The 22,999-nt window shown below is 47.3% G+C and overlaps 2 protein-coding genes across 5 annotated transcripts in view; both read left to right on the top strand.

The window, feature by feature from the left end:
- The first annotated feature begins 3,224 nt into the window (after nucleotides 1-3,224).
- Nucleotides 3,225-22,999, top strand: part of LIN28B (lin-28 homolog B) — a 104,980-nt gene continuing 85,205 nt past the window's right edge. Inside the window, exons 1-3 of one of the 4 annotated variants that reach the window (XM_030001738.2) lie at nucleotides 3,225-3,539; nucleotides 14,142-14,190; nucleotides 21,277-21,461. In XM_030001738.2, the coding sequence (XP_029857598.1) occupies nucleotides 14,157-14,190; nucleotides 21,277-21,461 (219 nt within the window). In that variant the 5' untranslated portion in view covers nucleotides 3,225-3,539; nucleotides 14,142-14,156. Of the gene's footprint in view, nucleotides 3,540-6,471; nucleotides 14,191-19,622; nucleotides 19,676-20,257; nucleotides 20,316-21,273; nucleotides 21,462-22,999 lie in introns of those variants that run through there. The other 3 variants (XM_030001728.2, XM_030001746.2, XM_041119543.1) reach the window with 3 other exon arrangements.
- Nucleotides 3,986-5,261, top strand: LOC115335693 (translation initiation factor IF-2-like). The gene is made up of 2 exons (XM_030001757.1): nucleotides 3,986-4,647; nucleotides 4,679-5,261. Exons 1-2 carry the CDS (start codon nucleotides 4,190-4,192, stop codon nucleotides 4,794-4,796), a joined length of 576 nt encoding a protein of 191 aa, XP_029857617.1. The 5' UTR covers nucleotides 3,986-4,189; the 3' UTR covers nucleotides 4,797-5,261.

Genomic DNA, 22,999 nt, shown 5'->3' with positions numbered 1-22,999 from the left:
CAATTTTAGTAATAGCTGACACAAACACACCCACTTATAACAAATAACAGTTCATAGAGATACTGCAGATAAACCTATACACAATCTCCAGAAGTGCCTACTCAGACCCTGATTAAGCTGGCATAAAGCAAGACTAATGAAGGGGCTGGCAACTGGGAGATAATACCATCGGGAAAGAAAACATAGCATGATTGAAACAGAATGCCAAGACGATAAATGTGGAAGGACGAGAAACCTGAGGCAGCACAAAGCTGTGGGGGCAGAAGACTCTCTCCGCAGGGTAAAATGAGTAAATGTACTGTCTGGTCTGAGTAGCAGTGGGGGTGGAATCGGAGCAACCACGCTCGGTCTAAAACCTCTGGCTTTGGACTGGTTTCTGAAACCTGAAAATCTGCTGGAGAAGGTGTTACTTGGAACCTCAGAAATTCCCTCCCTACATTCAATGTCTCAGCTCCTTCTTTTCAAACATTCAACGAATATTTCCCACAATTGGAGACAGCATTACAGAATGGAAAACAATGCTATTTACTCATTTTTTTTTTTAACTAAAGTGAAAAAGCTGTTGTAGACCTCACTAGAAAAATATTATGTGTAATAATTTTATGACATATTTTCACGAACTATTCCAGAAACTATTTTTTACAGCAGCACAGCACAAATAGACTAAATGTTTTGTTTTGCTTTGGGTGGAGCATATAGCATGAAAAATTAAAAGTGCTTTTTCAAGCACTAATTTTTTTTGCAAAATATCTTCAGTGCTTTTTCTCTTTCACCAGGGATGGCAGGTCACTTTAACAGGTCACCTTAGGAAAAAATCTTGTACCTCATGAAAATGCCTAGAACTGCTTAATCTGCATAGTAAGGAAGAAATTTTTCACCAAGTTCTCAGGGGAAACCCTATGAACAAGCCCAGTGAAAAAAAGCTGAGAAATGGAAAGTAATAGAAAAGAATGTGCAGTGTTTTCACAGCCTTTCAAGCTGTTTGCAGTTCAGTTATTTATTGAAAGAGTTCAATTCTGCTTATGTTCCATATATAATTTGTTTTATACAAACTTGCTATAAAATTAGATTATGTCATATGCTGAGGGTACAAAAACAAAGCAGGTGGGTAGGTTTCTTTTTCTGCAAAAATATCTCAGCACAAATACTGGGGACCAGGAAGGAACTCTTCCTCATCTATCAGAAATGAATAAAAAATTGAGAAATCAAGTTCTGACTGTGGTTTGGTTTTGTTTGTTTGTTTTTCAGAAAGGATCATGCATTCTCAAACTATTAGCAAAATATAGCTACAGCTGTGTTAGGGTAATATAGCTACACAGTGGGCTAGACATATATATATAAACACACACAGAGTGCACACTGAATTTTAGGTAATAGAGTCAAATATTAGGAGTACTAGCAAAATGTGGCTACTTAAATCTCATCTGGGAGACATGAATGAATTAACCTTCTAGGGCTGCGCCTAGATATGTCTAAGTGGAACGGCGTCATTTGGTGACTCCCTGCACAAGACGCTCTCCTGTATTTCTCTGTCCAACGCAAAACCTTTCTCAGCTAAGTAAGACATGCTATTTGAAGGCTTGAGAGACTCCATAGCTTCTTTAATCACAGGCTAAGATCACATAGCAAAACTCTGTAAAGCTTCTTTTGTGAAAAAGAAGACAAAAAGCTATGCCCGGTACGTATTTTAACACTGACTGGGCCCTTAATTGCACTTCAAACAGTGCTGATAAATTCTTGAAAGTCTTACTGGAACCTCAAGAATTAAATCCACAAAGGAAAGGCCAGGTATGGGAAGTTGTGATCAAGGTAGGCATACTAATGCCTAATGATAGAAACCCATGTGAACTGGGCTCGCTACAGAGTAGGAAATCAGCGCTTCAAAAAGCTATCCTTTCCACGCGCCACATTTTCATCTTGGTCTCTTAGGAAAAGGCAACTGCATTCACTACCCATCTCTTTGCTCCCAAATAACTTTTGAACCCTTTTTTTGCAATTTCAGCCAAATTCGACATAAGGGACCCCCAAAATACTAAGTGCCATGAAAATCAGCAGTCAGATAAAAGAGACCGCTAAACGGTGTCCCCACCAGAGGAAAGATGGTGTGACTTTGCCCGTTACCTACTGCTTGACTTACCAGTAGGCTGATCCTCAGCACAAGCGCCTGGTGAGCCTGCCAGCGTACACACGGCTGGGAACCACCTCCATTTTGCTAGTGCACGTGGGAGGTGGGGACAGCTGGAGCCTATGTAGAAGGGATGGGTAGAAAAAGGATGTGGAACATTAATCCATAGGTAAAAAAGCTTTGTTAACCCTGCTATTTCTAGAACAATGTACTATACACACTTGGGTGAAGTGCGTTCATGACGGTACATGAACTACCATTGGGGTATTCTGAGGGTAAGTCAGAACGAGCTAGAAAAACGGAACTTTGAGATTAATAAAGTCTCACGCGCCGGGAAAGGAACCCGATCGTGGTGCAAGACAACTGGGAACCGACAAGCTCCGGACAAGCCACTTGTACAGCTAGAAGCAGCGAGCCCGCTTCGGGGTTGCGGACAGCACATCGTGAGACCCACCACCAGCAGGTGACGGCTGCAGCTGGTCAAGGCGGTGTTAAGCTGTGCAAGACCCTCCACACGAGAGCGAAGGCCCACCTGCCAGCGGCCGATCTGGGGGAGGACCGGACCGGCCGCGCTGCAGCCGGGGAGTCCGGTCCTCGGGGCGGTGGAGCCAGGCGCAATCACAGGCGCCGAACGGCCTCCACGAAGGGCGGCCGTGAGACGAGGAGGTGGTTGGTGGGCTGCGGTGAGCGGGGCCCTCCGGGCTGGCTCCCAGAGGAAGAGGCCCTCGACCTCTGCGAGCGGGAGGCCGAGGGGGTGTGAGGTGGCCCGGGCCCGCGCCGTACCGGCACGGCGGGAGCGGGTCGGAGGGGACGGGAAGAGGCCTGCGGAAAGACAAAGCCCGGACGGCTTAGCCCGGCGCCCGGGGGTCGGCTCCGGAGCCGGACGGCAGGGCGGACGGGCTGGCGGCACCGGCGGGGCGGCGCTGACGGGGCTGCGCGCGGGCGCCGGAGCGCGGCGGGCGGGCGGGCGGGCGGCTCCCGGGGAGGGGGGGGGCGCGGGCGGCACCGCCCCGCCCCGCCCCGCCCCGCCCCGCCCGCCGGCTCGCGCTGCCCTCGAGCGCCCCCGCGCGCAGCCGCCGGGCGCCCGCCCGCCCGCGGGGAGGGCGGCGGGCAGGTGCGCGGCGGCTGCGGCGGCGTGAGCCAGCGTTGGGGCCGCGTCCGCCCGCCACCGCCGCCCCTCCTCGCTGGCTGCTGCCGCCGCCGCCTTCCCGGCGCGAGCACCGGTTCCCTCCCGCCGCTGCGGCTCGCTTTCTCCTCCTCCGTTCCGTCCTCCCAGCGGCTCGGGAAGGCAAAAGCCCCCGGGGGTGCCCGTCGGTGGGTGCGTGCCCCCCCCCCCAGCCCCTGCGCTCGCCTCCCCACCGCGGCAGCCGTCAGGCGCAGCCCCGCTTAGCCCGGCCACCATGGCGCGCGGGAGGTAAGCGAGCTCCCTTCACCTCTCCTTCGCGGCGGGGCCGCCGCCGGGTCTCGCCCTCCCGCCGGCGCCGCACCTGCCGGGGCGCGCGCGGGTCCGCCGCCCGCCGGCCCCGAGCGGCGTCGCGGGCGGCTGCGGGGAGGGGGCGGCAGGCGGGTTCTTCCGATGCCGGCGGAAAAGTTGCGCTCGGCGGAGGCGGAGTGGCTCCGCATTGTTGTGCTTGGGCGCGGGTGTTTCCCTGCGGGCGGCGGCGTGGCGGGTGTACTTCCGGGTTCGCACCTTTTTTTCCTTCGCCGCCGCTCCGCGCCCCCTCCTCCGCCGGCTGCCGCTGCCCTCGAGCGGAGCCGGAGCCGCCGCCGCCGCCGGCTCGGCTGTCAGCACCTGAGCCGCGGCTCCCACCTCCAGGACGGGGGCGCGGGGGACGGCAGGGGCGCCGGGCCGCCTCGCACGTCAAACACTGACGACGACGGCGGTCGCCGTAGAGGAAGGGTGAAGGGACGCAGCCTCCCCCCGCCGCCCAGCGGGGCGCGGGGCGCAGCGCCCCGCCGAGAGCCGCCGGGGGCCGAGGGAACGGCCGGGCAGCGGCCGCGGGGACGCTGCGGCAGCCCGACGCCAGGGGGCGGCCCGCGCCCCGCCGCCGCCGCGGCCGCCGGATGGCGGTGACCGCCCGGCGAGCCGCTGCGGCCGGTGGGGAGGGGGGGGCGGGCGGGGACCGGCGCGGATCGCCCGCGGGCCGCCGGCCGAGGCGGAAGGGAAGGCCGGGGAGGAGAGCGGACGGACGGCGGCATGGGACCCGCCGGGCGGCGCGTCCGCCGCGCGGCGGCCGGGGAGCGGAGGATGGGGCCGCGGCGGTGCGCCCCGAAGGGCGCGGGGTTTGGCCGCCCTGTGGTAACTACCGCCGGGGCGGGCGGGGGCGAGGGGCCGGGGCGGGCGCCGCCGCCGGGTGTCACGCGCGGCGCCGTGTGCGCGGTGCGGGGGGTTTAAACGTGAGCGGTGGCGGGGCCGCCATTTTGAATGGTTCCCTGCCGCGCCGCAGGGAGCGCGGGGTCGCGGCCGGCCGCTGCCCGCCCTCGGCGGCGGCCGCCCCGCGGGGCTGCGGGGAGAGGGCCGGGGCGGTGTGGAGGTGCGGGGGCGCGTCCCCGCCGGCGGGGGGGGGGGGCCGGGCGGGCTTTGCAGGTAACGGTCACATGTAGCCCCACGGCCGGCTCCGAGGCGGAGTCGCCGGTGCCGACGGGACGCAGTGCGAGGGAGAACAAATAAAGTGCAGAAGTGCCTCCGAAACGCCTCGTTTCTCCTTGTCCGGTTTCCCGCCCGGGGGGAGAGGCGGCGGAGTCGGTTTGGCCGGTGGGCGTAGGCTGGGCGGGCTGGCCGCCACCGGCTGCCGCCGTGCCGGGAGGTACAATGGCATCTCCCGCCGCCCCGGGGCTCCGCCGGCGCTGAACCTCTTCTGGCGGCGCATCGGTGTGCGTTTGTGGCCGAACGCCGGCAGCTGCCCTCGGCTGCGGTGGCGCGACCGTAGTGCATCCTACGGTGAATCAGACAAACGGCTAGTAAATTAAAGATAAGCAAACAACAGCGATGCACGTAAGCGTTTTGTCCGAGCTCCTGCGAAATAAATGGGCGTTATCTAAATAAATCTGAGAAGTCCAGGTTAATTTTAAATCTTTTTGCTGTAACGCGGGGGAATTACCCATTTTAATCTGATAAACATACTACCTAAAGGGATTTGATTCGTTTGCTTGTTTCTCTCTTACCAGTTGTTAGCTTGTTAGTGGTTGAGAGTAAATTATGTATGACGTTCTTACAGTGATGGGATGAAATAGTAGTACGCTCTGCCAGTTTGTTTACAGACTTCACGCCTTTTCCTTATATAACTGCACTTGCTGTTCTTTTTAAATAGGCCATGCACAGGGCTGGGTTTTTCTCCTCATCTAACAGCCTGTTTTGGAATTTCACGTCTTGCATGGAAACAGTATTAATAACTGCAAGGACAGAGGAATGTCCTGTTATGAACAAGTCATCAGATACTAAGAAAATAATTATAGTTAAATTTGGTTGCAGTTCATTTAAATACAGCTGTGTATAGTTTTAGTGGTATCCGGATATAACATTCTACTAAAGTGCAATAGTGCGTGTTTACTCTTAGATCGATACCTGTATGCTGTGCTTTACAAAACTACAGGTCATTTATTTTTTAAAGCACACTAAAAAAAACCTTAAAGCTTCGGAGGAGGCAACACTGACAAGCTTGTTTGGAAAACTATTTATAAGGTACGCAACTGAGCTATAGTTCCTTGAAGAGTGATGATTCCCCCCCCCCCCAGTATAGAGTAGTAAGAATCAATATTGAATTAAATTATGACCTTAATTATTAATATACCAGGAAGCTGGGTTTTCTTTGCTATAGTGAAATGAATCATGTATGTAATGGCAGAAGTAGTGATTACAGCTGATGTTTGCCCCGTGTAGTAGTTACAAAAATGCAGCTGTAGTAAAAACTCTGCCCATGTGTGTATGACAAAAATAGCTGTCTTCTACTCTGTTTTTAAAATACGTCGTGTAAAGGGCATGTGCTGCCATCTCAGTTTTGATAAAGCTTCTTTTTTCTTTTTTTTTTTCCAAATCTGAAAATTCATTAGCTGGCATGTATTAAAAATTTCAGAAGCGACGAAACAGCGATCAATAAACGAAGACGGAAACCCCAAACCCTCTCCCTCCTGGGCCTGCACTGCTGCCGCCCAAGCCATTGCTAGGATGCAGTGGTGGGTCACGAGCAGTGTTGCACCCGCAAGCACAGCAGTGAGGTTTAACGCCCAAGCGGTGAAAACGCTTGTTCCTCCTCTTTTTCTTTTTCTTTTTTTTTTGTAACGCCGCGTCCGCCCCGCGGCGGACGCCCGCGGCGGGCAGGGGCGAGGGCCGAGCGGGCGAGCGAGTCTCCCGCAGGCGCTGGGAGCGGGGCGCGGGGGCGGGAGGTGGTTTCCGAAGGGACCGCTTCTGCCTCGGTGCGGAGCCCCGGCGCCCCGCGTTGTGGGGCCGGGGCCGGTGGGCGGCCCCGCGGCGTGACGGGGTGCCGCTGACCGGCCGGGGCGGCGGCCCCTCCGCGGGCCGCTGGCCGGGGTGCTGAATGCCGCCAGCCATCTTGGTCCCGGCCGGCGGCCGCTGCCCGCCCGCCCGCCCGCCCTCCCGGGGCGGGTCAGGTGTCACGGGCACGGCTGCGGGTCGTGCTTCCCTCTTTTATTCGCCTCGTGTATTTTTTTTGCGTCGTTCTCCAGGGGTCACGGTAGGGAAATGCTTTCAGCGAAAGCCTGTATGTCGTAGGCTGTGTCGCTTCGGTGTTGAGCGCTGGAAGTAACATCAGGGACAGGAACACTCCGGCGCTTCTTTCTTTAGAAAAGGAGCCTTCCCGGCGACAAAGATTTTTTGTAGCCAACTTGCGAAGCACAATGTTACCTGTATGAAATGGAAGTGCCGCTGAAACCAGCAACTAGGCAGGAACTTGCTCGCTGCTATTTTTAACCACAGGTTCAGTTTATGAAAGGACGGTCTGAAAGCTAATATCAAAACAGCATGTCATCAGCGAGAACGAAATAACCACTGATAGTATGGGGAAGGTTCAAGAAGAAACAGGTATCCATTAGCAGCAGTACAAACACAGGCATGAGCTTTTTTTCTTTCTTCCTTTCTTTAAGAAAAAACAGTTAAATTTCTAAAGGTGTGCAATCCAGAAGATTTTTTTTCTAAACTCACTTTAATGTGCTTCAGCATCTCTAGTACATTAACCGAAAAAAAAGAAAAAAAAAAAAAGAGGCTTTTTTTCACCACAGAGACAAGTGTTCATTTTCTGTAATTGCACACTGAGTGTTTCAAATGCAGTTGCATAATAAAAAGCAAATATGCTACTCTGGTTTGATGCGTAGAGGCTAAAAAAAGACAAAAACAACCTGATGTGTTTCATATGGGAGGATAACAATTTTAAAAATATATAGACTTTTTAACATTCTGCTTCTAAAAATAGCATGAATTGATATGCAGGGTCTTCAAATTAAAGGTCAGAGGTGACAAACCGGGACAAAGGTCATGCAGCTCATTTTCAAGCAATCAGTTTCTAGTTTTTTCATGGTTGAACAAAAGCTTAATTATACAGAAAAGCGAGGACTGTAATATTTAACTAGTCAATTTTAACAGAGAAACAGAGGTAGTTTCACACAATTCCCTCTGTTCTTGAATGTGGCTGTAATATGGAATTATTTGTGCTACTGTTACTGATACAAAAATGGGTCTGTCTAAATTTAAACATTTAAATTCACTTCTTAATTTAACATTTAATCTAAAATCTGTATTTAGTATTTGTGCTTGAGAACTAAGAGAAGAGAGTGTAGCAATTTTCTGCTTTTTCAGTGATCTCAGCAAAAAAAAAGAGGTCTATCCTGATGATACATACTACGATTTCAATGAAGTTAAATCACAGGTCCATGCATTTTGGCATTCGTGCACATACTTCTTATTTCTAGCAAAGCACTTTCCTTCCCAAATATCCTACTTCCAGACTGCAGCATTCTCTATGTCACTGTGCAGTAATTACACAGACCTAAAACCTGACCGTTTAACTGGTACGTGTATGTGATTATCATTTTATTATATGCAGTGTAGTATTCTTTCACTAATTAAGATTCAGGGTTCTTAACAATTTGAAGAGATTGTTTCAATGTTTATATTAATAATACCACATTTACACTAAACCATCTTTTCATAAATATTCTATAGATACTTAAAAAATACTCTATAGGAAACATCTGATACATATTTAGACCACATGCGGTATTGCAACACCTAAGGATAATGCCCACAAATTATACTGTTAAAATTTGTACGCTCACTAGTATTTCTGTATCGCATAGTAGGTTTTCGCTTTTCTTTCAGACACTGTGTCTCCTGTACCTACTTCAAATACTGATGTGTGTACTGGTTTTAAAGATTTTCATCTTTGACTTTAGAGATTGTGAATTTTTAGTTACATATCACTGATGTTCCTGTGTACTTTTTTGTGGTTTGAATTAATGACCTATCTGCACTAAAGTTTATAAAAAATGACCATTGCATTACTTTATTTGTTCAGTTGTTTTAAACAGTGACTTGGTCAGAAAGTATGATGTACAAGACTGCTGTCCACTTCAGTTAAAATGAGAAAAGTGTCATACACCCTGTATTATCCATACTTCTAGGGAAGTAAATATTGGTGTTTAAAATACAGACACTAATCTGTTGTTTTAGTTTTATAACCTTTGGTTTGATTGTTTTAATCCACAATATCCATAGCAGTATTTGGTGAGTGTGTTATGAAATACAAATGATAAAAAATTTTCCATCTTTATTAACACTCTTGAGTGATAATTCAGTGATCTAGGGGGAAAAAAAAAAACCAAGAAAGAAGATTCTGTGTTTTGTAGGTAAATAGGACATACAAATAAAACAAAAATTCTGTGCAAAGGAAAGGATATGTGAAAGATGCATACATTCCATGAAAACAAGTCTTAGATTAATGTAAAACATCTCAGAAAGGAGGTCTGAAAAAAGCGTACTAAAGTTGGCTTAAAACCAAATAAAAATCTATAGAATGTATTTTTAAAAATAAAACTTGTTGTAGTGCCATCACTTTTGAGGGGATGATGTTAAAGTCTTAATTGGTTAGAGTATTTTTATAACCTAAATGAAAGTTGTAAGTCATACCATTTGTTTATAGAACAGATTTAATCTTGGTTTAATAATGGTTTTACATTGAGGAAAAAGCATGTACAATTCTGGATTAAAAAAATGTAATGTCTCTACACTGAATGTGAACAATACACATTCAATTTAGTGTAATCAGGGAGAATGGAAAAAATTTTTCTTTAAACTAAAACCTTAAATATTGAATTCACTTTCTTGCCATAATGCCTCTTTCTTAATTTGGCCTTTAACATGTATCTTTTCAGCACTTCGTTTGGTGTTGTTTTGTTTGCAAATAGTTTTCGAGTGGGAAAATAAAATCTTACTCTCTCTATATATATATAGTTTCTCATAGAAATAAGTACAAAATAAATTGTTGATCAAGCTCTGAAAAATATGTTGGTCTATCTATGATTTGAGAATTGTGGCTTTTAAAGGTTTTTTCTTTACCAAGTACTGATACTAATTAATTTAAAAAATACAAAGAAAAATCCGTCTGAAAACAAATGTAATAAGATCACAAGGTAGTTTTCTTATTGTTTCATTTGTTGTATAGCAAATCAATGTGTGGCAATTTCAATATGCGCATGCTAACATTAAACTGGGAACAAAATAGTTTAAATATGAAGGAAGTAGAAAAACAGTAGTAGTAGAGGGTGATGTGTTTTATTTTTAGATTGTGTATTTTAAAAAGTTCATCTCTGAATCTTGCAAAATACTGTTTGAAACATACTTATTTTACATTGCTTTCTATTAAATAATTATCGTAGTTACTTAATATGTGTACATTCAAATGCAGACTAAATGAAATTGCAGATTATACTAAATCAAATACACTAAATATGAGACTTGTATATACCTAATTTAAATCCTTAAAACAAAAATAATCTTGGTCAGCATGTTCCTTTAGTATGAATTATTGAAGTTTTAAGCTAAATAAATCCTAAATAGTTTTTGATGCCAAAATAATTGTTGATATTAATATAATAATAGTATTTCATTTTGAAGAGAAACTTTGATCCTATCTAAATAGTTGGCAGGCTTTCATTGCTCCAGTTCTGATACAGTGGGCTTTATTACTCCTTTTGATCGCCCAAAAGAATCAGATTTGTAACAACGGTGGAAGTACATTTTATTTTTCTCTGTTCCTGTTCTTACTGTAGTCAAATGACTTTCTTACAAGTAGTTAAAAGGTGCATAACTGGATGTTTGATCTTTAAAAATATGTACTTCATTTCTTAAAAACTAATGTATGCTTAGCCTTTTTTTAATATCTGAGAAAAGCACAGCTGGACTATTGCCAAGCTATTTTATTTACTTCAGACTGTAATTACCCTCCTTCAGATCAGTGACAAAATTGGGTGAAATTAGTAAAGAAAGACAAAATTTAAATTTGCTAGTTGTTCAATTGAATTTCTTGAATCAGCCTTTTTAAAATGTTTCAGCATCTCACATGCACTTCCTTTTATCTTCACTTGCTAGAAAAATATTGTAATGGTGTAAGAAGAAAAGTATGGAACAAAAACAAAGAAAATTATGGCTAGACTAAGTATAAAATTGTGAGAGCTTTCAGCTTTTTTTTTCTCCTGTAATGACATAAGGATGTTGACACCTGAGTGTACATTTTCAGGAAATTCTAATTTTTCTTATTTATACATTTCAAACTAACTATATTTTACTGAATGAAACAAAAAGAGAGTTAAAACAATGAAAACATCTCAGGAGGAAATCCATTATTTAGAATTGTACATTAAGGAATCCATGTACATACTCTTAGAACGAGTTAATTCAGAGTGTAAGACAACACTCATTTGTGATGTTTGAAATCAAAATACTCTGTGCATAGTGCTTCTACCAGCAGTCAAGAACTGCAAATGAGAATAAAGTGTTAGTTAATTTTTACTGACTAGTTCAAAAGATAGACAGCAAAGTTTGTTAATTAAAAAATGCATTTTCTAAGTTAATGTATCTGACCTCTGGGTGTGTGTATATGTATTTAAAAAGCTGATGGTTTATGCTCCTTCTGTGCTTGGGTTCTGTACATAAGAGTTTTAAAATTTTGTATATACTTTGCAGCATTCATCCATTTAAGTCTTCGCTTCTGATGAGTTAACTAAAAGAGCTCCTTTAACATCAGAATGTTTTCTCCTGTTCCTTTGCATCACTTTCATACTTGTTTGTTACAAAATAAAGTATTGATGGGTTTTGTTTTCAAGTTCTTCTGCACTCCGATTTTACTTACAGTATCCAGCATTCTTTCAAAAAAATACTGCTGGCTTTGCTCTGTGGAAGAAATCAGTCCCCTGGCTGCCACTGAGTGTGAAAGAAACAGGTTTAACATCTGAATTTTTCTTTTCAACTTATTTTTGGAAAGCATGTAACTTATGTAAATGTAGTAACTATGTCTGCTTTACTTTAATCGGAGCAACTTATGTTTCTGAATCTTTTGGCAGGAAACTTGCTTAAGCTAATGAATTCAAAACAATACTTATCAAAGCCAATTATTTTCTTTTTAAATAGGTAAAAACTTACTAGTATTTTCCACTGACCAATAAGTTGTCAAAAAATAAACTATATAAGCTCTTAAGTAAGTTGAATTACAGAATGGGCTACCTGTAAGGAAAGGTGGACCACCTTTGTTGGATGTCTGTCAGTGTGTCTTTAACTGGTACTACTCTTTTAATGGTATTTCCTATCCTGCAATAATTCCATATGGTGTTCTGTTGCATTATTTTTTGTGCCTACTGTTACAGTATCCTTCCACACGCTGTGAATGCATAGTTAAAAGGACTGCTTTCAAAGCAAGTAACTTTCTCTCTAAAACCATCTTGCAGCCTAGTACATAATTCCTAAACAGCATTTGTTTGGTTATTTGCAGTTACGGAGTTCATGTAAATGCCAAGATAGTTTCAGAACTAAAATGCCAAAGTATTTTTCTGTTTTGTACAGCATAAGGAGGCATAGGAGAGTTCACCATGAGCCATTTCAGAGCCCAAACCTGCTTCCATTTAAGTCAGGGACTGATTTCTTATGGCTTTCAGTAGGATGCAGTAAAATACATGCCAAACAGTTTCTCATTTAAACTATCTGGTTTAAATGAGTTCATAGAATTGGAATGCCCAGGTTTTTGTACACTAACGTCCCTTGTGCCAAGTTTTGTGTGTCATATTGGGAAGCTTTTTATAATAACTATTAAAAAATTACATCTCCTTTTTTCTACTTAATAATCTGACATTATGTGACACTCCATGTGATGCTTACAAATGTGTTATGAAATGGTGATACTGGAAACAAGAATAACTTGAGCTTGTGCTGTTTTCTGGTACAATTTTTAAGAACTGTACTTTTCTCCTTTGAGTCCCAACACCACTCCCCCAAATATTTGTTTTTAATCCCTTCCTAAACTGAAGCAGAGTACATGCCAAAGCCAAGAACGGATCCTTTACTCTATGCTTGCATATTTCATTATGTTGCATAAATAATGCAAGTAAATCCGAAAGACACAAAAGCCACATAGCCACAGGTTGGCAGAACAAAGAACCAGACACAAGAGATTGGGCTTCAGTGCTTGAAGGTGTAAAAGCAGAGCTAGGCAAAAGTCCACACAATTCCAGCAGAAAAATTAGTTACTACAAAAGAAAAGGAACTGAATCAGCTTGCCAGTGTTGTTGCACTGGAAAGAAAGATTGTACCATGCCCTTTCTGATTCCTGGTGTTGGAGAGAACTCAGGATAACTGACTGTAGGGGAAAAGAAATTAGAGAAATTTGATTCTCGTTTTGTCTTTGGTCATTCTTCTTCTGGCTTTGCTCACTCCTAGTAGAATATCCCATTTTTTTAGTAAGAGAGCAGGATAACTATCAGGATGTGCTCTTAAACTGGAAAAAGACAAACCTCAGATTTCTCTAAGAGAGAAGAGAATTGGTCTTATATCTGAACAGGAGGGTAATGCAATTCCTTGTTTGTTTTGGGTGGGTTTTAGTTAAAGTAGATTATTCAAAAGACAGTAGAGGGTGACAAGAGGACATGCTTGTAGCAGGTGAATTTGTGCATGCTCCTATCTAGTCATCTTTCATTTATTAAACAAACTGGACAGCCTAAATAACAAGCTTGCTCCAAAACTGAGGTCTTTTCCTTCATGCTTCCTACCATCTGCGGTACTCATTTTCTGCGTGTTATTTTTGTTGGCATTATACAGAAGTAGCCAGGCCTTGCTCAACTAGATCAAAAATACACCTTTCATGTAGTTTCAATCAAGTCACATCTGTATTTTTATGACTAATCGTGTTGTTCAGATAGAGGCCTAGAATTGAATGTTATTACGTATTATGCTCTGCAGTTTTATAACTGACATAATTGAAAGCATTTTTCTGTTGATACTCATAAATTGGCATCAAGTTAGAATTTTGACCATGCAAAAATCCCAAAGAATCATTTTTATTGTGTTTTTTAAATCATATACAAAGTATGACGGTTTAATTTGTACAATTTAAGCATAGTAAAGACAACTCACTAGTTCTTAGGTTACCTATTGCAATTAAATATTGATAAAGGAAACAAACACCTTCCACTATCCTCCAAATCTGTGTCTTTTCCCTCTGTTGTCATCACCTGCATAGCTTTCATAGGAGACCAGTGAAAGGGGCAATGCCTTTATAGTTGCTTGAAAAAAAGAAAAAAAAAGCAACAGGTGATTTTTATCTTCTGCCCTGGTTATCTCATTGTGGTTCTGATGAGCTAGGTAAGTCTCAAACAGTTAATAAGTTTACAGGTCACTTCACAGAGTCAATGCCCTGGCATTTTATGGCCTTCTAATGAGCCGTTAAACTGGAGAAGAGGTAATTAAATGTGGTACTCTGGTACAATGTACACAGTACTGACTCCAGCTCTCTGATTTTAGGTTCCTCAGAAGACGATGAGGTCATTCAAGAAGGTCTCCTCAGGCTCAGGTCAGTCTTCTCTAGCGTCTTACATGGCTGACTTAGTGTCTCTTACTGTAAAACTGAGGTGTCCCCCTGACTCTGATGAACTTTGTTCTTGGGGCGGGGGGAGAAAACATTAATTTTGTGCACAAGCCTCGGAGTTCTTGCTTGATGCAGTTTGAGTGTTCTGCTTCTGTAAGACAAATAAACAATTATATAAGGAAGGTTTATTTACAGTAACCCACTGTCAGGTACCTGGAGTAAATCCTAGGCGCCGGCACGTCCCCAAGAACGCTGCGGGACTACCACCGCAGCGTACGCACCGATGGCCACGCACATCTCGGTTGCCGACTACAACTCCAACTCCTCCAGTAATTCCCACGCCGCTGCCACGTTACCGCCAGGCAGCCCCCACCCCGATCGCGACGCCGCTTCTCTCAAGCGCAGCCCAACCGGCCGCGCCGCCCGCCCGTCCCGGCCTCCCGCGGCGGCGGCGGCGCATGCGCGGGGCGGCGGGCAGGGGGCGCGGAGCTCCCCCGCGGAGCGGCGCTGCGTGCCCGCGGGAGGGAGGGAGGCCGGCCGCGCTCCGCGCCCGGCGCTCGTCCCAGAGGCACTTGCAAGCCATCCGCGCCCCGGCTCCCCTACAACGGGAAGCGCTCGCCGCGGCGGTGGAGAGCCCGGGGCTGGCGCTGGCAGGGGTCGGGTTTTACCTGCGTGCTGGGGCGGGAGGAGCTCCCCGTGTCACCGCCGGGCTGGCGCAGGCTGCCGTGCGGCGGGCGAGAGCGCCTGGGCGGTTTCGCGGCGGGGAGGATGCGTGCCCTGCCGGGACACGCACACCGAGCCCGGCGCGGCTGTCCCGGCTGAGGAGACGAGCTGGAGCGAGAGCGCCGGAGGCGCGGCGCCGCCCGCTCATCGGTCCTCCTCCTCCTGCGGCTGCACCGCGGGAGGGGAAGCGGCGAGACCGGGCCGCTGGCCGCCGGCGCGGTTACTTGGGGCGGGCAGCCGGTCCCTCCGCAAGGGCCGGTCCTCCCTGCGGGGTTTTAGCCCTGTCAGACGGTCTCCCGCGACGACTGGCTAGAGCCTCCTTAAATCCGCAGGGGAAGCGGTCGCTATCAGTTGCAAATCCACAGCTGAGAGACTGTTAATGTACGTGAGACCACATCCTGCGGCAGAGCTCTCCGGGTGGGTGCCTCCCGCGTCCTCCTGCCCTCGGATCACGCGCGGGATTAAGAGCAATTTCCAGTATTTTATACACACACCCCCCCCCCCCCCCCCGCAAGCCGCCGGCATTGCCGGCAGAGATCCACGGAAGGCAGGGCGCACCGCGCCAGAGGGCTGTGCGGCACCGGCAGCCGCCGCGTTTCATTTCAACAGAAAACGCCAGTAAAGCGCTCGTTAGAAACCACGCTCCGGCCGCCAATTAAAACAGCGGCGCCTGCAAACGGCGGTGGGATCCTTCGGTGAGGGCCGCCTCGTCCCCGTAACGGAGGCAGAGGCGGGCTCCGGGGAGCCGCCCGCGCCCGGCGCCTACCTCAGGTGTAACGGCTGAGGAGCGCCGGGGCAGCCGTTGCGGGGCTCCCGAAACCGAGCTGCAGCTGCAGTCGGCGGGCGGGGGGTGAGGGGGGAGAGGCGCCCGCTGCGCCTAAAAACGGCGTTTCCCGAAAAGAGCCGTCGTTCGGGACGGGCGCGGTGCGAAGGCACCGTTATAAAACCGGTAACTTCATACCCCGCTGAGGGACGTCGAGCAAATCCCGTCCCTCATCGCCCCTAGCCACGGGAAGCGCGCAGCTGGGTCGGAGCTGTGTTTTGTTAAAAAGATATTTTCAAATAATAACCCCGCGGGAACAATACGGAGGGTAATAAGACCCAAGCAGGGAAAAGGGGAGAGCTGGGCGGTGGCTGGGCACGACCGACCCTGCTCTCCGAAATGCGCGGGAAGGCACGTCGCCACATTCCCCGGCGGAAAGAAACCGCGTTTTCTGGAGGCGTTAAAGCAAAAGCCCAAAGGCAAAGCCCCGCGCCGGGGGAGGGTTGCGGGGACAGAGCCGCCGTCGCGCCCGCGGGCACTGACAGAGCGCGGCCGTTGGGCGCCGGAGCCCTCACGCCCGGGCGGGCGCCCGACTTTCCTCGGCGTCCCGGCGGACGACGAACGATTGGAAACGGCCGCCCCCCTCCCACCTACCCCTCCTCTTTCCAGAGCGAGACGGCCCCTGCCGAAAGGAAAGCCCGCCGGGTGGGTTGGCAACCCCCCGCCCTCGACCCGAGCGCTTCACGGCGGCGGAAAGGGAAGGCGGTTTTGGCGCCCAAACTGTAGGTGAGAGGGTTTTGGCGGGAAGAGCTTAGCACCGGCAGAGACCCTTGGCCTGGGGGTCGGTGCGGCCCCTCAGGGGCCGCACCGACCCCCAGGCCAAGGGTCTCTGCCCTGAGGAAGCGGCCGGAAAGGCCCCCCCCCCGCCCTCGTTCGGAAGAACCGGTTTCGATAGATAGGAAACACGACGGGCGTCTTACTCGGTTAAAACATCAGCGGCAGCGTTGCGCGTGGGCCGGCGCTTAGTCGTGCGTGGGGCGGCCGCGGCGCAAAGTAACCGAGCCCACGAAGTGAAGATGATGGGGGGGGGGGGGCGGGTAGGGGCTCTCTGGCGCCTTTCCTGCTTTTCCTGCCTGCCCGTCGGCGAGAAATGTTGGCCGTGCTTTGAAATGGGAAGTGGTGGCAGCACCCCGAGCTCTGCTTTCAAGTGTAAAACACGCGTTTTCTTTCAGATGCACGCGGGTCGGTCGTTTGTTCGGCTGCCTTTTTTTTTTTTTCCTCCTGTTTTGTTTTTTGGAGGTGGGGTCTTTTTTGTTGTTTTGTGGAATAGGAGAAACCAGAGTTAGGACTTTAAAAGTTTTAGGTAGGTGACAAATTGGAAATCCAACACCACTGGTTTTGCTTACATAGTTTCAAGTGAGCTCTTATTGTGCGTTTAGAAAAGACAAGGATCCCAGCTTCCTATAGTTGTCTTTACCAAAATTAGCATCTATTTAGCGAAATGTAAAGATAGAAATATCTTTTTTAATATGTGAACTATTACCATTAAACTATTTTTTTCCACGAACTGGCTTGTTCTGTAGGGTCCCCCCCCCCCCTTTATCCTCTTGGCTCGCCCTCCCCCCCCGATTCTTTGCGAATGAATTTTGGAAGGGTGTTAGTGGCTTGGGTTCTTTTTTTTTTTTTTTTTTTCCCCGAGAGTTCCCAGCTGGCAAGAGCTCTCTACCTTCCACAAAACTTGAAAGGCTGATGTCCCTTGCAGGAAATGAATGAGTCGATAACATCTGACACCAGTGACCAGTCCAGTGACCCCAACCTTAATTCCACTAATACTGGAGGCCTGAAAATCTCAGTAAAGACCCTTTGCAAATCCCCCCCCTCCATTTTACAAAATCTGCATTTATTTTGCAATGTAAGAAATACTTTGCAGCAAGTATCTTTACATTCATTTATTTATGTGTTGTTGTAGTCTTTCATTTATTCATCGAAGAACCTATAGTGAATTTTCTTTTAACTAAAATTTGCTAACAAGACATTTTGTCCATTTAATGAACTCAACCAACTCGTTTGTGTCTGTTTAACCAATATTCTAGCCTCTAAGGAATTTTTATACCAAGTGTCAGTAAAATAAATCAATCTGGAAAAAATAAAGACTTTTAAAACGGTATTAAACAGAAGACTTTCTGTCTTTTAGAAGGGAGGGGCAGAGAGAGCTCGTATTTTATAAATGTGCCATTCTGCTACAAGAAATGTAGTCTTGGGCACTTCAAGTAGTTGTTGTGAGCATTTTTTTTCTTCCAGTAACCTTAATTTCTTGTGCATAGCTGGGGTTTCACATGTGTTAAAATCTCGTACATTTATTATATATTAGACACCGTCTCGGTCATAAGATCCAAGCATATAAAATTACTGGTGATTTAATATTGTAAAATAATAGCTATTGTAAAGGGGGAAGGGAAGTTACGAACAAAAAGAAGTGGTATGTTGCACGAATGCGTAAGGCAGGTCAGTGTAGGAAGTCGACCTCCACTGTTGAAATAACCTATAGGAAATTTACGGTTGAAGACTGCAAAGGAATTTCAGGATTTAAAGCTTCTGCTCCACTTGCCAGGCAGCTTGTATTTGTACACTTTTGCCCACCCTCCCTTCTCTCTAGCAAGCGATCAAACCGAGCACCTTGGTATTTCACACAGAAACGAGGCGCTAGCAGGGGAATTTACGCTTTCCTGAAAGGCAACAAAAGGAGTAAACAGGCCCATCGGGGCAAAGGCGTCCCCCTTAATTGGGCAGACTGATCGACGCCACTTCCCAAACAACAGCAAGTGCTTTGCAAACGCATAAACCCCTTGTATTCAGGTTCTGCACGGATCGGTTTGTTGCTTTGGCTTTTGTTTGTGTGTGTCCTTGGGATAAGAGAGGATGCCGGGGGGGGACGGGGGGAGGAAGGGGTTTTAATAAGAAAGTAATTGAGCCCAGGTTTTAACAAGGTATAGGCAACGTTTAAAGGTTATACAATACTGGATGTAAAGTGAGGTTATACGTGAGTAGGTGGTGGCGAGGACTGAAGAGGCAATATCTGATGTTTTCATACCTTAATCTGTACCTTTACGCTGAAGGAGACAGGACAGATGGAAAATAAAACGTAATCTCACTAATTGGGGGGGGTTACGTTTCTAAAAAAAATTTTTTTTTTTAAATAAGTGTTCGGCCGTGAGTGCAGCAATAGCAAGGGCTTGCGAGCACGTTGGTAGCTGTGTACCTGCGGGAGCGAGGGGGAGTGCCTTTGTGAAGGGGTGCGCTCGGGCTGTTACCAAGCCCGTTACACGGAACACGTTTCTTTTGCGAGTTGGATCCCCCCCTCCCGCTGGCAGTGAGGACTTAGAACAGCAGTGCCCGGTCAGCGTTATTGCTCCCCTCTTTGTCTTCTTCCTCCGGCTTTTTTTTTTTTTTTTTTTTCCTCCGCCTTCCTCCTCTCCAGCAAATCCTTTTCTCTACCAGTCCTCCTCCTCCTCTCCCCCGCGCTCCTGGGGAACAATCGCTGCTGATTGAGGTTCACTCCAATACTAGGCTTGAAAACTGGGCTCTTATTTAGGAAGTCATTAATCACATCCCCTCCCCCGGAAAGAGATGGCGGAGAAACCTGTGAAGTGCAATTCCTCGCCCCATCCCCCTCCAGAAATGTTTTGAAACGCTAAACCTCCGCACATTTTGGGCCATATTAAGGTGATATCGCCTTTCCGGCGCGCTCGTAGTTTGAATGCGGAGTGAGTAACGTGCAGCAAAGGCAGGAGCGGCGGCGGCGGCCGCCCGGGAGCCGCGGCACACGCACCCACACCCACGCACACCCACACACGCCCACGCACACGTAAGGAGAGGCAGATTTCCGCCCCCCCCCCCTCCGGGGCGCTGCGGGGGCTTTGGGCGGCTTTTCTTCAGGTGGAAACGGCGATCCGCTTATACACATGCCCGTATTTTGCGCAGACGGTAACACAGATGCCTCCCAACATACCTAGTGCATGTCTATACACGTGTGTGTCTCGTCTGTAAGCATCTTGCGTTCGTGCGTGTACGCGTACCCCACCTAGAGCGTGCACAGATACCCTAATAATCTCATCTGCACGTCCGCCTCTGCATATATTTGTTGTTCTCTGGGCTGTATCTAGAAACACACGGATCTTCCTGCGTATTTGTGCATGCACGGCAGCGCAGAAACCCCAGAATAATACGTCATCTCGATTTCCCGTAAAGAAGCGTGCAGATTAGCTGTCGAAAAAAAGACGTGTTGGAAATTTCTTGTTCATTCATAAATTATTTTGGTGTGTCAGCCTATTTGAAATGGCGATTGGCTACTCCTGCCTCCTGCCAACCCCTTAAGGATCCGATGTGAAATTAGTAGCAAGAAAGCATGTAATTGACCAAGTCACGTGTGCGCAGGGGGCCAGAAACGGAGCGAGAGAGAAGGGGAAAAATCAAAAGAGGGAAAGCACATTAGACCATGCGAGCTAAATTTGCGATCGTTCAAAATCAGGATGTTAGATTAATGCAGAAGACCACTTCGATCCACAGGGAAAGTTTTCATCTCACGAGTTTGGAGCAGAGGGCCCGTGGGGCAACATGGCCGAAGGTTAATTTTCTTTTTCTATTGTTTTACTATGATTTTCGCTCGCTCGCTCGCTCTCTCCCTCTCTCTCCCCCCCTCTCCCCCCCCCCCCCTTTTAACCCAACTATGCATTACCCTTTTTTAGCAGCTCGCGCAAGGGGGCTTTCTCCAAACCCATTGTTACCCAGCTCAGAAACTGTTCCGTACCGCCCACACCGATTCACAACTTGAAAAGCTTTCAGGGGGCTATTGTTTGAATTGTTCCTGTTTGATTAAGCACAGTTGCAGTGGTGGGATGAGAAAACGGCCGTACACCTGTCCCAACTTTAATCGAAAGTTTATTCCAAGGAGGGATGGATATACGTTGGAAAATAGTGGTTTCGGCGCTGCATGTGCAATAACCAGTTGTGCAATCTACCCAATTTTGCTTTTTCTCTCTCCTCCACCCCTCCTCGGCCGGCCTCCCCCCTCGCCCCTCGGTCCTGCGCCTTGCGAGGAGAGACTAATTGGGCTGAGAATTTCTGTTGAGAAATGGGATCGGTCTTAAACCAGCAATATTCAAGTAAAGTATCGCGTACCGTGCTGTAATGTGGCTGAAAGATGGAGTTAAATGGAAAAATACACGTATGTACAGAAACGTGGGCTGCCCTGGGCAAAGAGAGAGGAGAGCCTCCGTACGCAGTGTTTCCTCTCTGTAACCTCCGGTGATTTTAATTTTTTACGTATTTTGGGGAGAAGGTTGTTTATTTTAGGATTTAGGGAAAAATAAGCTCTTGTCGCCGTTTGCTTTTTGACTTTGTTTTGTTCGCCTTTTTTGCCTGTTTCTTCTGTAGTAACTCCTTTATACAGTGGCAAAAGGATGTTACCAGAATTTAACTCTTTGCTTTGCATCTTGTCCCCCCCCTTCCTTCTTTTTCTCCCCCCTTCCCCCCCCACTCATTACCCCCCACCCCCCACCCCTCCGCCTTTCCCTCTTCCTCAGCAGGGGCGAGTAAAGGTGGAGACGAGCCTGGGAAGTTGCCGGAGCAGGAAGAAGAGGAGGAATCCCAGGTTTTGCACGGAACCGGCCATTGCAAATGGTTCAATGTGAGAATGGGATTCGGGTTCATCTCCATGAGCAACCGAGAGGGAAGCCCCTTGGAGTCTCCAGTTGATGTCTTTGTACACCAAGTAAGACCCGTTTTTGTCTTCCATCTCAGCCTGCCACATTTGGTTAAGCTCAGTGGGACTCCGGTTTCATGTGAAGTAACCTATTTTTCCTAGGTATTTAGGTACATCTGTAATTAAAAAGTTGCCTTAGGTAGTGGTTTTGTTGGCAGCATACAATTTGAGTAAATAAGGTCGTTAGATTGCGTTTAGTCTCTGTGGCCGGAGATTTGTGCAAAGGGATAATGCTGTTTCTTCCTATCTTCCTCCTTGGTTAGAAACTTCTCCTGTGCGTTTTATTTATTTTCAAATGCCACACTTTTCTTTTTAACAAGGTCTATCATATGTCACCAGACTTGCCAGGAGCAGATATGCCTTTCCTTGGAAACTGATTAAAATTAAACTCGGAAAAGGATAAATAAATGTCGGTTTTCATTCAGATAACGTTTGAATACAATTTTAAATGCTTTTCTTGTAAACCTCGAGTTGCTTTTTAAAAGCTCATCTGAGATTAGTGAGTGAAATTAAGACATAATTATAGTGTTATTTTGCAGTAATTCAGACCTGAGAGTGTCCCTGTGGTGATACACTGAAGTGTGCATGTGGCTTGGTCGGTTGATTTTTAAATATTCCTTCCTAGAAAAAAAAAATGTTACGATTAAGGAATCAGACCAAAAGCAGCGTCTCTGTAAGGCTGGTTGGGAATTGAAGGGGCGTGTGGCCGTTGTTTTATTTTTAAGCACAGCAGTGTAAACGGTGTTCGTATTTTGAATGTGGAAGCTGGTATGAATGCCTTCACGCAAAGGAGTTTCAGATGGAAGATACGTACAGAGTGATAAAGTTAAGAGAACTTTTCCCAAGGTCTGTAGCGTGGTTTGTGAAGAAGGAGCATGTGTAGACCTTCCCTGGTCCTTCGGTTAGTCTCCAGTTGCAACAACGCTATCTTGAGTTTCACCCGTCGTCTCTGTGATCAGAGAACAGAAGAGCGGTATCAGGTAGAGACCATTTTGGGTTTGGCTAGGGCCATGTTAGGAAGGCAAAAAGGCATCTTAACTTTTTACGTGGTTGTCCATTTTCTATGACGTTTGCAATGACGGGGCAGGGGGGTGTTCCATGATTCTGTAGTGATTCCCTTTTAATGTTCCATTTGACGGCCCGGCCTTATTTTGTGGTAACTTTCATCAGGTTTTTTTAAAGAATACACCTTTCACTAGGTTAATAAAAAGGTGACTGAAACTTAGAAAGAATGCTGCTGCTGTGGCGTGTTGCCTTGCTCCTTGCGGTGGTGGAGTGGATTGCTGATCTTGCTGTCTTAAATGTACCCTGCGCCTAAGGGCCTGCATCAATATTAGCTGCTTCTATTTGGAATTATGTACAAAGTGTAGAATCCAATAGTGAAGTTACTAAATTTTTACACTTCCTGCTTTGTACTGGCATATGAGGTGCCCCCCTCTTTGCTGCTGCCTTTTCTTTTTAGAAAGGAATGAATGAAATACTTACCAAAGAAGGAGCAGTCTTCCTCCTGTTTTTTCCCCCTTTCTTCCCTTCTTTGTACCTTTTTA

Source organism: Aquila chrysaetos, chromosome 2 (genome assembly GCF_900496995.4).
Source record: "Aquila chrysaetos chrysaetos chromosome 2, bAquChr1.4, whole genome shotgun sequence".
Lineage (NCBI taxonomy): Eukaryota > Metazoa > Chordata > Aves > Accipitriformes > Accipitridae > Aquila > Aquila chrysaetos.
Note: the sequence above shows the minus strand (reverse complement) of the source record. Positions and strands in the feature narration are given on the sequence as shown.